Source organism: Typopeltis vanoorti, chromosome 6 (assembly GCF_054136105.1).
Source record: "Typopeltis vanoorti isolate ZY-2024b chromosome 6, IOZ_Tvanoo_1.0, whole genome shotgun sequence".
Lineage (NCBI taxonomy): Eukaryota > Metazoa > Arthropoda > Arachnida > Uropygi > Thelyphonidae > Typopeltis > Typopeltis vanoorti.
In genome coordinates this window covers 41,147,561-41,160,045 of record NC_143554.1, presented here as the reverse complement: position 1 = coordinate 41,160,045, position 12,485 = coordinate 41,147,561, and the positions used below count along the sequence as shown (strand labels likewise).

At 36.5% G+C, this 12,485-nt stretch overlaps 1 protein-coding gene across 6 annotated transcripts in view; it reads left to right on the top strand.

Moving 5' to 3' along the window:
* The window catches only part of Tti1 (Telo2 interacting protein 1), a 729,405-nt gene that overhangs the window by 177,048 nt on the left and 539,872 nt on the right, over positions 1–12,485 (top strand). For all 6 annotated transcript variants that reach the window (XM_090394772.1, XM_090394775.1, XM_090394771.1 and 3 more), the window contains one exon: positions 3,185–3,272. In XM_090394772.1, the coding sequence (XP_090250898.1) occupies positions 3,185–3,272 (88 nt within the window). The remainder of the gene's footprint in view (positions 1–3,184; positions 3,273–12,485) is intronic.

The following is a 12,485-nucleotide window of genomic DNA, read 5'->3' as shown; positions in this document are numbered from 1 at the left end:
TTCCCACATTCTGTGGGAACTTGAACGCATATATCAGTCCTACCTTCTCATAATTACAACATCCATGAACAGTATGATCTGCCTGCCATCTTTCTAGAGCAGTGTTTCCCAAACTAATGGATGTAAAGGCCCCCTTGAAAAAATTAAAATATTCACAGCCCCCTTCGAGAAAAAATAATTCGTATTACAGACATATGTTATTATTATAATATTTATTGTATTTATATTCAATACAAAACATACACAGCGAATATTACAAAAATCAAATGCAAATATTACATTTTTAGCATCTTACATACACATTTGACATGGCACACTTAGTCTTAAAACATTTTAAATTTGTTTTCGTTATTTCATGGGTCCCTCAGCAAAACTAACGGCTCCCAAGGGGGCCATGGCCCACAGTTTCGGAAGTGCTGCTCTAGAGCACATAAAAGAAAACAATAGACACAGACTTACTCTAGAGGACATGTCAAAAATATTTGCACTACATCAACATCCACTGATTATAAAGATAATGGAATGTGCACTGCAGAAGGTCAAAGTATCAGATATTTTTCCCTGGTGAAAAAGAAATGATGGATACTAGCTGTTCATACTTCTGTAAAAAGGGGGGAAAAAAATCCAAGGCTAATTAAACCCATTCAACATAAGAAGCCAATGATATCACCAAAAAGAAATAGCAAAAATATTCCTATAATGGAAATGTAGGCTCCCTCAAAACATCAATGATATCAAAACTTTCTTGCAGAAGTATCAACTAGCATGGAACTAAAGTCCAAGAAACATACCTGAAGCCCACGAGAATGGCAACTTCTCCACGGCAGAGTTGCCATTCTTGTGGTCAAATATATCCCCTTCCATCAAGTCCCACTTAATACAAATGTTGAAGTAGTTGCTATCTGACTCAGTCAGAACATGTTATTTATTTTCATGGTATTGTTGACAACACAGAATGATAAGAAAATAATATTTATTAACTTATTTGCTGATGTTATATCCAGTATCTTCAGAGCACAAAAACAGTTTGTCACAGTATGTGAAACAACAATTTGGTATAATAGTAAGACCAGTTAAAAAAAATGATGTAATGGGCAACATAAGGAACTAAAGTCATAATTAGGCACCATCTATGTTGGAAAAAGAGAGAAAACAAATATTAATTAGGTCTTGAAATGACTGTCCCCAGATTTTTACTAAATTTATGCAACCATACTTGTTGAGGTTTGGAGTATGTTTTAAAGCTTCTGTTGATTCTAAAAACAATCTCTCTGACTTATAATTGATTTCCATGTACCACTTTTGTTTTCTTCCAATTGATCCTGTGTGTAGTGGTATCCAGGGCATGGTCTGCTAGACCTGACTCACCATAATGATAGTGCCACGTGTATTTTTTATGTTCACCAAAACTGATGTCAGTAGTTCTTCCTGTCTGTAGATAGTAAGCCTGGTCACAAGATTAATTATCAGTGCAGTCATTAGGCATTATTTTAGCCATATTCCCAATCCATGTCCTTACAGTCAGGCAGATTTTATCAGACTCTACAATTTTTTATGCCAGTCTATACTTCTGCAAGAGAGTTTTGGTGTCATCAATGTTTTGAAGGAGCCCCCAGTTTCATTGTAGGAATGTTTTTGCTATTTCTTTCTGATGATATCATTGGCTTCCTATGTTGAATGGTTTTATTTTCATTAGCCTTGGATTTTTTTTTCTTTTTTTTACAGAAGTATCAACAGCTAGTATCCATCATTTGTTTTTCATCGGGAAAAATTTCCGAGATGTTGTCAAATGGACTCCCTCTAAGATACTAGGTATATTAACTGTTTTATCTGGTTCCGGGGAAATGGAGGTATCTGTACTATCTGTTGTTCAGATACCATCTATTAGAGCAGGGTTTCCCAAACTATGTTCTGCAGAACACTGGTGTTCCATGAAAAATTTATAATTTTTCATGGATATTCAAACAAACATGTTTAAAAAATCAGGCACTCCTCATTTTGTGTGTGGACTGTGCTATTAAGGCCGGCGTGTGCTGGCCTTGACTCACCCGCCGCAGTTGGCAACACCTCCAAGTGCGAGTAAAGTACGGAGGTATCTATTCTAGGAACATGCGGTCACAAGCAAGGTCAATGCGATGCACTGCAGCCCGGCATGCCTGTAGTATGTGCTGTCATTTTTTTGCGATGCGATACAGCCTGCTTCGGTGATAATGTGCATTTAACTTTACATTGAATACAAGACCGATGATACTTGACTCTAACCAAGATGTTCCGTTAAAATTTCAGGATTTGTGAAATGTTCTGTCGTAGGAAAAGTTTGAGAAACACTGTATTCAAGGGTCTAAAGGCATGTCTTTGACCCTCTGCAGTGCACATTCCATTATTTTTATTTATAGTGTTATTTATTGTATATAGCCTTTTAATACATTGTTGTTTTTATTTATGTTTTATGAACTTTTTTACTCTCTTTTTTTCATAGATTGTTTTGCATCTGCTTTTTATCTGTATTTTCAAACTTGTTTTTGTACACTTTTTAGAACCACATTTACATTCTTATCTTATCCATTTGTTTTTTTACTGTTTTTAACGTGTATACTGTTATGATCATTTAATTGCACGGTATGACCACATTCATCTTTGCACCATAAAACATCAAACAAACACTTTGCACCAGAGAAATAGTCTTTCATTTGTCGTTAGTCCATTATGTCTCTGTTCATGGAATTGCCATATGTCACCAAATACTTTTTCATCTGTTTCTATTTTATTGATCCTTTGTTTACTGCTTCACAATGCTGAGGAGTCATTTCTGGAAATTGTTAGAAAGTTAGGAATATTAGGAAGAATGTGAGAACTAGTTTTTTTTTTTTTTTGGTGAGTTCTGAGTGTTATTGTCATTGAATTAGTTATGAGTTGACTTTATGACTTTAAATCATATGATCTCTCACAATGCATCATAAGACCCCGCGTAGAGGTCTGAATAATAAATAATAATTTTACCTCGTGTTTGCACACCTGTTGATGGTAATGTTTTTCAGATTTCATAGTTCTAGTGTGGTGCTAGTCTCGTTATGTCAGTGAAAATCAGCTATCATAAAAGAAAAGTTATTATTATATTATTACAGATTTAGAAGAAACTTATGTTATTTAAAATACCTGAATACTTGAAAATATTTTTCTGCAGGATGCCTTGCAAACGTGGACAAAATTAATTACTTCTGTAATGAACGACACTGAATTGGAGGCTCTCAAAGCTGAAACCTCTGAAGGAAGTGAGTGAGTAGTTATAGTTAAAAGGAAAAAAAAAAAGGTTTACTATCTTATATATATATAATAATAATTATTATTATTATTGCATGGGCACCTCCATGGAGCTCTAAGACAAACTATCAACACAATATCTGTTGTACCTTTTCTTGAAACCCTTAACAAAGCATTCACATTTCATTCAGGCAACTCATTCCATTCATTCACCACTCTCCATGCAAAAGAATCTAGTCCTCCCACCCTTGCCAACCACATTTTTACTCCAACTTCAAGGGTTGACCTTTTGTTCTGCTACCTCTTGCCAAGTGTTGAAATATTTCCCCTGCATAATTCTATAAGATCCTTTAAGTAACTTCAATGTTTCCATCATATCCACCTTTTTTCACCTATGAACCAACTTTTGCAATCTACAAACACTCAATCTATCCTCATAGGAAAGCATTCCACAGTCCACTTTTTGGTTACTCTCCTCTGGATCCTCTCCACCACCTACTGTCCCCAAGAAACCCGGATGACCAGATATGATTCTATTAAGGCTTTATAAAGAGGAACAATAACTCCCTTGTTAGTGTGTTCTTCAATAATGAAGTAATCTTGTGAACTTTAGCAATGGCTACTTTACCAATATGCCTCTTTAACTTTATCTCTATCTACTACTACTACGTCCAAATCCCTGCCTTCATCAGTTTCCCAGAGTACAGTTTCCTCATTGTGGTACAGCTTGTAATGTTTGTATCTCAAAATGCATAACTTCACACTTTTCACATTAAATTGACACCCATTATGTTTTATCCATACTACCAGTCTATTTAAATCGTATAATCTCTGTACATCATCTTGATTAACTATTACCTGTTTTAATAAGGAAATACCATGAGCAGACATATGAATTCAAAAATATAATAATGGAATAACTCACGTAAATTATTATTTAATAGTATAATTTTCACCTGTGTATCACAGGCATCTTCAGTACATTTATAAAGCTAATTGAACAATAACTGACAATTCCAAAGGGTACCACCTAAGTAGCTAATGTAAGACAACTAAAAAAAAGGTCAATAAATTTCCTAACTTAAAAAAAAGGGTAATTAAAATAAAAAAAAATATATATGTGTATACAATAAAAAGTTAGGAAAGATTAGCTGATTTATAAAGTACTATCTCCCATAAAGGGTATAGACGTAAACCATCGGATCTATTTAAGTTAGGAGAGTGAAGTAGAGTTTCACATGTTTCTTTATAAAGCCGTTCCATGAGGAACTAACTTTTGTGAAGGACCCTTGTCTTGTTCCAATGAACTCTATGTCTAGTGATGATGGCATGTTCTGCAAGTCCAGACTGTTCAAGTTCAAGGTATTGAATATAAGACTGGTATTCTTCTAGCCGAATAGAGGCAGATCTTCCTGTTTTGTCCGAAATAGGATAATCCACAAGAGCAAGGAATCTGGTAGACACCTGGTTAACTAAGATGTGGAAGCTTGTCCTTTGGAGAAGTGAGAAAGGTGGAGATTTTTCTGAAAAGTCGAAAGGCAACAAAAATATTCAGTGGTTTTAAAACTTTTGCTATACGTTCACTGATGCCTTGCACATAAGGGATAGGAATGCACGTTATTTCTACTGTATTTGAAGAGGAAGACAATTCAAAGACTTAAAACTACTCAAAGCTCTTTTGATGAAGGAATTCGTATATCCATTAGATAAAAATGAGGAAATAATATATTGCAGTTCTTTTTGTAACAGATCGTCTAAAGAACAAAAGGAGTGGGCCCGATGAACCGGTGTTTTAATAGTTCCTGCCTTTTGACTGGGATGGTGATGAGATTCAGCACGAATATAATGGCCTGTATGAGTCTTCTTTCAATAGACTGAGAAATGTAAGTTACTATCTGGTTGGCAAAGAATTAAAAGATCTTAAAAGGCTAACGGCTTATTTGATTCTACTTCTACGGTGAACTGGATCCTTGGATGAAGTGCATTTAACTTAGAGAAAAACTGTTGAAGTTCATCAAAAGAGCCGTTCCAGATAGCAAAAATGTCGTCAACATATCTGAACCAATGAATAGGTCTGGGAGAAACGTTGTCAAAAATACATTGTTCAAAGTGCTCCATAAAGAAGTTGGCTATAGCAGGAGAAAGAGGATTGCCCATTGCTGTTCCTTCAATTTGTTGATACAAGTTATTTTTAAAGGAAAAATAACCAGAATGTATTACACAATCAAATATTTTTACAATGTCTAAAGGAAATTCTTGTTGCAGTAATTCAATGCTTTCAGATAAAGGAACATTTGTAAATAAAGAAACAACATCTAAACTGATCATAATATCGAAACATCCAAATGAAGATCTGAAGTTTTATTTTTGAAACCCAAAGTATATTTTATGAAATTATCAGTTCTTCTAGTTGAAGAAGTGAGTAAATTCGATAAAAATTTAGAAATTTTATAAGTGGGACAACCTATACAATCTTCCACTGGCCTCAATGGAATACCTGGTTTATGAACTTTCGGAAGACCATACAATCTAGTGGACGACCGAAGAAGGTTTTAAGTTTTTTCTTTTGATCTTCATCCCATGTAGATACATTATCTATAAGAGAATTAAGTCTCTTCAATTGACTCCCGGTAGGATCTGATGTAAGGGACCTATAAGTTAAATAGTCGCGGAGTAATAGAGACATTTTTCTCTCATGTTCCTTCCTATCTTGAATAAATACAGCCTTCCCTTCGTCAGCTTTTGTAATAATTAAATTATTATTATTCTTCAGTGATTTCAGTGCTTTAAATTCAGAGTAATTCTTTTTAAAGCCAAGCCTCCTCGTCCTAATCTGTCTTGCTCTGACACCTTAATACTATGATCGAAACTGTCTTTCCCAAAATCCGAGTGCTGGAAACTAAGCTCGAGATACTTGACAACCAGCGCCTGATCGCAAGTGCACCCTTGCCTGCTAACGAATTCCGCGACGTAATCACATCGACGACACACAAGTCGATTGAGGCTGAAAACAAGAGACTCAGCACCATTATTCTCAACTTTCCGACGGAAAACAGTAAATCGTTAAAAGACGACATCAGCAAATTAGCAGGAGAATGCAACTTCGATCCCAGAAACATTGTCAGCTGCCATTGTTTCGGACCCATGAACAAAGAAAGAATAGAACGAACTTTCTACCTCTTCTGAAAGTGACCTGTGACACATTGATAAGCGCATCCAAATTAATAAAGGTGATAAATAACAAGTTAAAGGACACTTTCCCCCAATTGCACATACATGCTCAACCTCACTTAACATTTCTCCAGAGGGAACAAAGGCACCGACTTCGAAGATGATTTGAAGAAAAATGCCAAAATGGAGACAACAGTTGAATCATAGACTACAAACAAGCCAAACTAGTGCAAAATTTAAGTGACGCCACCAGTAGCTAATGTGCAAGACCCTTGCAATCAAATACATGCCTCACAGAACCTTGCATATCCACTTCACCAACATACGTGGCCTCAACTCTAACCTTAATAGTGTCGACTACCATCTGCAATCCACCAAACCTCACATACTCTTTTTAGCAGAAACTCAAATCATGTCCATAACGCCAGCTAGCTTTCCTCCTCCAGTTGTACGGATCTTGCAGGCAGAGATGCTGAAACATTTGCCATCACTAATGACCTTACACTAATTGTTCACATGCCAACCAGAATTCCAGTTAACCTGAACCATTCCCCAAATATACTAGATATCTTCCTTACCAATGACCCTTCCAAATATGTAGTGAGCTCCCTAGGTAATTCTGACCACAATCTAGTGCTCATCTCCTCCTCTCATGCAACTATGCTTACACAGTCACTCCCACACAAGAGTAGTTTGGCATTATAACAGTGCCAAGTGGTCCCACTTGGCACTGTTATAATGCCCTGTTGTTATGCTCCGAGACTACCATGCTTCATTTCCATGGTTGGACTATTGTTTCCAGTCTTCCAATCCAAACATATGCACCAAACTTATCACTAAAGTAATCCTCACTGGCATGGAAACATATATTCCCAACTCGTCTCTGAATTGCTGTCCCCTATCTAAACTGGTTCTCCAAAAGATCTGCCAAGGCTGTACAAATGAAAACTCAAGCATACCACAACTTGCTCAAATCAAGAACTCCTTTATTGCTTATACTGAAGCCTGAAACAGATGCAAGAAAACTATCAATGCTTCCAAAACAGAATTTGAATAGGCAAAAAGCGGGAACTTGCAGCCTGCCTAAATCGCAACTGTACCTTTTGATCTCTTGCCAAAGCAATTGGTCGTAACTTTTGCTCTACACTATTCTCGCTCCTATCATACCCAAATGGCTCTGTTGCATCATCACCCACAGAAAAAGCTAATCTCCTGGCTTCACACTTTGCCTCCAATGCACATAACAGACAATGACAAATGCCCTCCCCAAGTCATTTCCTAACTGCCCAACACACCATACCCCTATATCTTTTTGCCAGAACGAGGTCAGAAACCTATTGTCTAAATTAGACACAAAAAAAGTCTACTGGCCCTGATGGCATTCCTCCAAATGTCCTGAAGGTCTGTGTACCAGAACTGCCTCCCATCCTGTGCCATCTGTACATACTCTCTTACTCCATTGGTATATATCCCAAAAAGCCTGGAAATTGACCTATATTCAACCCATTCCTAAGAAGGGTGACAAATTACTGCCATCTAACTACCACCCTATCTCACTCACCTCAATCCTATCCAAAATGTTGGAGAAAACTATCAATTCTCAATTCCTACACTAACTTGAAGTCACCCAGGTATTAAGCGACCAGCAGTACAGATTCCGTCGCTGCCGATCAATAGAAGATGTACTCTTATATATCACCCATCTCCAGACAAATGCCATGGAGAAATTTGGTGAATCTCAAGTGGTTGCATTTGTCTAATATAGTGATATCTCGCTAATCCGAACCCTCCAGTAATCCGAACTGCAGTTTGAAAGAAAAAAGTTTTATTTATTACATATTATTATTTTGTGTACTATTATTTTTATTTAATAATTATTATTTTAACTATTATTGTTTATTTTATTATTATTACAGTACTGTATTTTTTCATACTGTCATTTGTACAGTTATACTTGAGGTCTATTTTGATTTATTGTGTGTTCACATTTGCTTTTTTATACTGTATTGTCGGCATGAATCACAAATATACACAAAAAGAGGAAATTCAAAACGTGCATAATTTTGTTAAAAATATAAATCCAGATGTTGAAATTTCACGAACAGATGTTACGGAATGGATTACAGGTAGAACCGAGGGTGAATTCAAAATCAAATCGGATGCTGAAATTATAAATATGACGCTACAGAATGAATTAGAAGACGATGATGACAATGAAGAACTCGAAGAAAAAAAGTAAAACATGAAGAGGCAGCTGACAGTTTTAATGTGTATAGAATGTGCTAAGCAAAATGATGATACGCCATTCCACAAAATTTTGTTGCTAATGAAGCTCCAAGAAGAAGCATTCGAAAAAAGTTTAGCTTCCAAGAAGCAAAAGAAAATTAGACTCTACAAAGAAATAAAATACTCTTTTTCTTCTTCTCTTGTGAAATTTTTTTTTTGTGTTGTGTATACAAGAAAGTGAATTTTTTAGGCAAATTAAGTTACATACTGAACTATGCAATTTTATTAAGTCAGAATCCTCAACAATACAGGTACATACAAATTAATTTTTTTACTATAATAAACTTGTGTACTGTATTATTTTTTTGTTTTACATTACAGTAGCTTTTTTGTATCAGTTAATTTATTTACAGAATTAAATTGATGTACCATTAGAATCTGATTGTTTTTGTCTTAAATGCTAGTTATTGTTGTCTCTTGGGAGAAAATTCGCTAATCTGAACGAGCACAGTTTTTATTAGTTCGGATTAGTGAGATACCGCTGTATCTCCAAAGCTTTTCACCGGGTCTGGCACAAAGGCTTACTAAGCAAACTCCTATCATTTGGATTGTTTCAGGACTTCTGCAGTTGGATTGACAACTTTCTCTCTGGACACACACACACTGTGTGATGGTAGATGGGTCCCTATCCTCTCACCATCAAAATAATGCTGGGGTTCCACAAGGTTCTGTTCTCTCAGCACATTGCACTTCTCCCTTTCATTTGACAAACCTTACTCTACACAACTCACTTCAACCTGCAGAACATCAACCACCACTGCCCTCAATTCTGACCTCCAAGCCATCTTCCAGTGGGGGCTCAGATAACCTGGTCAGCTTTAATGCTAGTAAAACCCAATTGTCTTATTTCTCACAAAAAAGAACCATTTTACCCCAGTATTATTTTTGATAACACTCAAATTTCCAGACAAGATAAGATTTCTCTTCTTGGAATTACCCTGACATCAGGCCTATCCTGGCATAAACACATCACAACCATTGCATCCTCAGTTTCCAAAAAACTAGGTTCTCTTTTGCTCAAGACATTACTTCACCCTCCTGTTTACAGGAAGTGAAGTAATGTCTTGAGCGAAATGTGATCAAATACTGTGAGAGCAGTATTCGATAGCTGTTAACCTTATACAAATCACAAATCCACCCAGCTATCGAATACTGCTCTCACATTTTGAGTGGGACTCCTAAAAGCTCCCTCAAAATGCTTGACTCAGTACAGAGGAGAGCAATTTGGTTGATAAATGACTCATCTCTTACCAATTCACTTTCCTCATTTTCACATAGATGTTTGGTTTCTGCAATTAGTATATTCTATAAATATTAACATGGTAAATGTTCATCTGAAATGGCATCAATAATTCTCCCACTTAGTGCTAAGCTGATTTGAACACGTACAACTACTGCCCTCATCCTTTCACAGCAGTACACTTTGAAATCCACAGAACAAGTTTCTTTACCTCCTCCTTCATCCCCACTACTGCTGTACTGTGAAACAGCCTTTCCCCTGATGTATTTCCCAAGAAATGCAATATACAGACATTTTAAATCAAATGTAACCAAGTTTTTCCTTTCCCAACCCACTACCCATATATGGTACTAATGTACTGTAGGTTGATCAACCAACCTCTCATGTATGGTCCCACCATTTAAAAAAAAAAAAAAAATCCTGAAATATCTTTTAGACTAAATTTTATAGTACTTTTGCACCATTCCTGAGTTACTGATTGGTCTATAATTTGCTGAATGCAGACTTAGATCCTCCTATATACAAAGAAATTATTTTGTCCCTTGTGACCTTGCCAGTGCTGAATCTTAAATTAAACAGCCTAATCAATGGTACTGCCAGTTTCTCTGCATATTCTCTTAAAATGTGATCCACTATCCCATCCAATCCCAGAGCTGTGTTTGCATTCAGATTCTGCACAATCCTAAGCACTTCCAACATCAACCATCACATCAGTCCCTGTCACCTTTGCCATATCAATATCTTCACTTGGATGATATTTCCTTGTAAAGTGGTCGCTCAGTAGCTCAATGATTTTGTCTGCCTCTGTCACCTCTGCGTTGCAAAGAAAGTTTAGGGCATAGCAAAAGTGGCTAAAGCAGCTCATCAGATCACTTGGTAACTGAAGAATACTTTGACGAGCAGAGACAAACATGTTATTCTTCCTCTTTATCAAGCCTTGATGAGACCCCATCTTGACTACTCTTCACGGATCTGGGCTTTAGAGTTTCTTGGTGATAAGGAGGTGGAGAGGATCCATACTCAAGTGACCATGATGGTAGTAGGTCTATGGAATAAACCTTATGAGAACCGGTCGAAGATTTGTGGATTGTAGAAACTGGTGTTAGGTGGAAAAGTGGTGATAGGATTGAGAAATACAAATTACTGAGGGATTTTTACAAGGTTAATTCAGAGGAAATTTTTCAGAACAGGAGAGTTGGCAGAGCTAGGGTGATCCATGGAAACTGAGTAAGAGTGCAATTAGCAGGGGTGTTAGAAGTAGGTTTTTTTGCTTGGAGAGTGGTGAATGTAGGTCGCCAGAGTCTGTTGTGGGTGCCATGACTGTGAATGAGTGCAAAGCAAAGTATGATAGCTACTGTGCAAATGTTGGATAGTTCTTGACATGATGTTTACAGCCTCCCTCAATAAGTCTAAGGACTCCTTAGAGTTGGGGTAATAATAATAATGACTTCACAGCTTCACTGTAAGTATATGTACATGCACACACACACACACATATAATACATACAGTATGGTGGGGGAAAAAAAAACAGTACTAAATAACTACAATGAGATATGCTATGAAGTAATCGGGTGTCAAAGTTCAGTACTGTTTTTTTGTGCCATACCGTATATATATATATATATATATATATATATATATTGTCTGCTTGCTAAAAATCACTCAGATTTGCCTTCTGATTCCTTGCCGAAGGCATACTTTATAACTTCCATTCAAGCTTGTATCAAGGTCATTCTACTAAGGATAAATCTGATCCCCATGCTTACTTTTTTTTAATGATCCCTACACATGAAAGGTTCCAGGACCTATAACATTAGGGATCTTGGAGTGTTAATAGATAGGAAGTTATAGTTCAGGGGCCACGTAACAAAGATTGCAAATACAACTCAAAAGATAATTGCAATGCTGACACGAACGTTCACATGTAAAGATAAGGATGTTATTTTGCTTCTCTACAAGGCCTTGATAAGACCTCACTTGGACTCTTGTGTATGGGTCTGGTTCTCCTGGTTTCCATTGTGATTCTGATATATTTTAGAGAGCACAAAGGAGAGTGTTAAAAATAATATCATGATTATGGAATACTGATTATGAAACCTATTGATATGTTTCTTAAAGAACGGAAGGTTGTTCATTGGGAAAAACAGCATGTGGTGATTGTTTCAAAGAAAAGAGGTGGTTGGAATGAAGGAAGATGATAAGTTAATTTGGTATGTTTGTAGCTGGATAGTATATGGGTGGTTTCTCTAGTTTTACATGGTTAGAAGAAACTGGAATAATGGTAGCATTCAATTCAGAGGAGCCCCTTGCATTCAGATTCAAGGGTGGGGGGGGGTTGTGAGGGAAGAGTCGTCTATTAAGTGGATTGCCCTCTTCTGAATATCATCAAGAATACTTAGGAAGATCTTGGGTCCTCCAATCCAAATGTGGGAACAATATTCCAAGGTTGGTCAGATCTGAGACTTAGATAATTGTTAGGAGTTGAGAGGAAGAGAAGTAATGTTTAGAATGAAAAAGAACACCAAG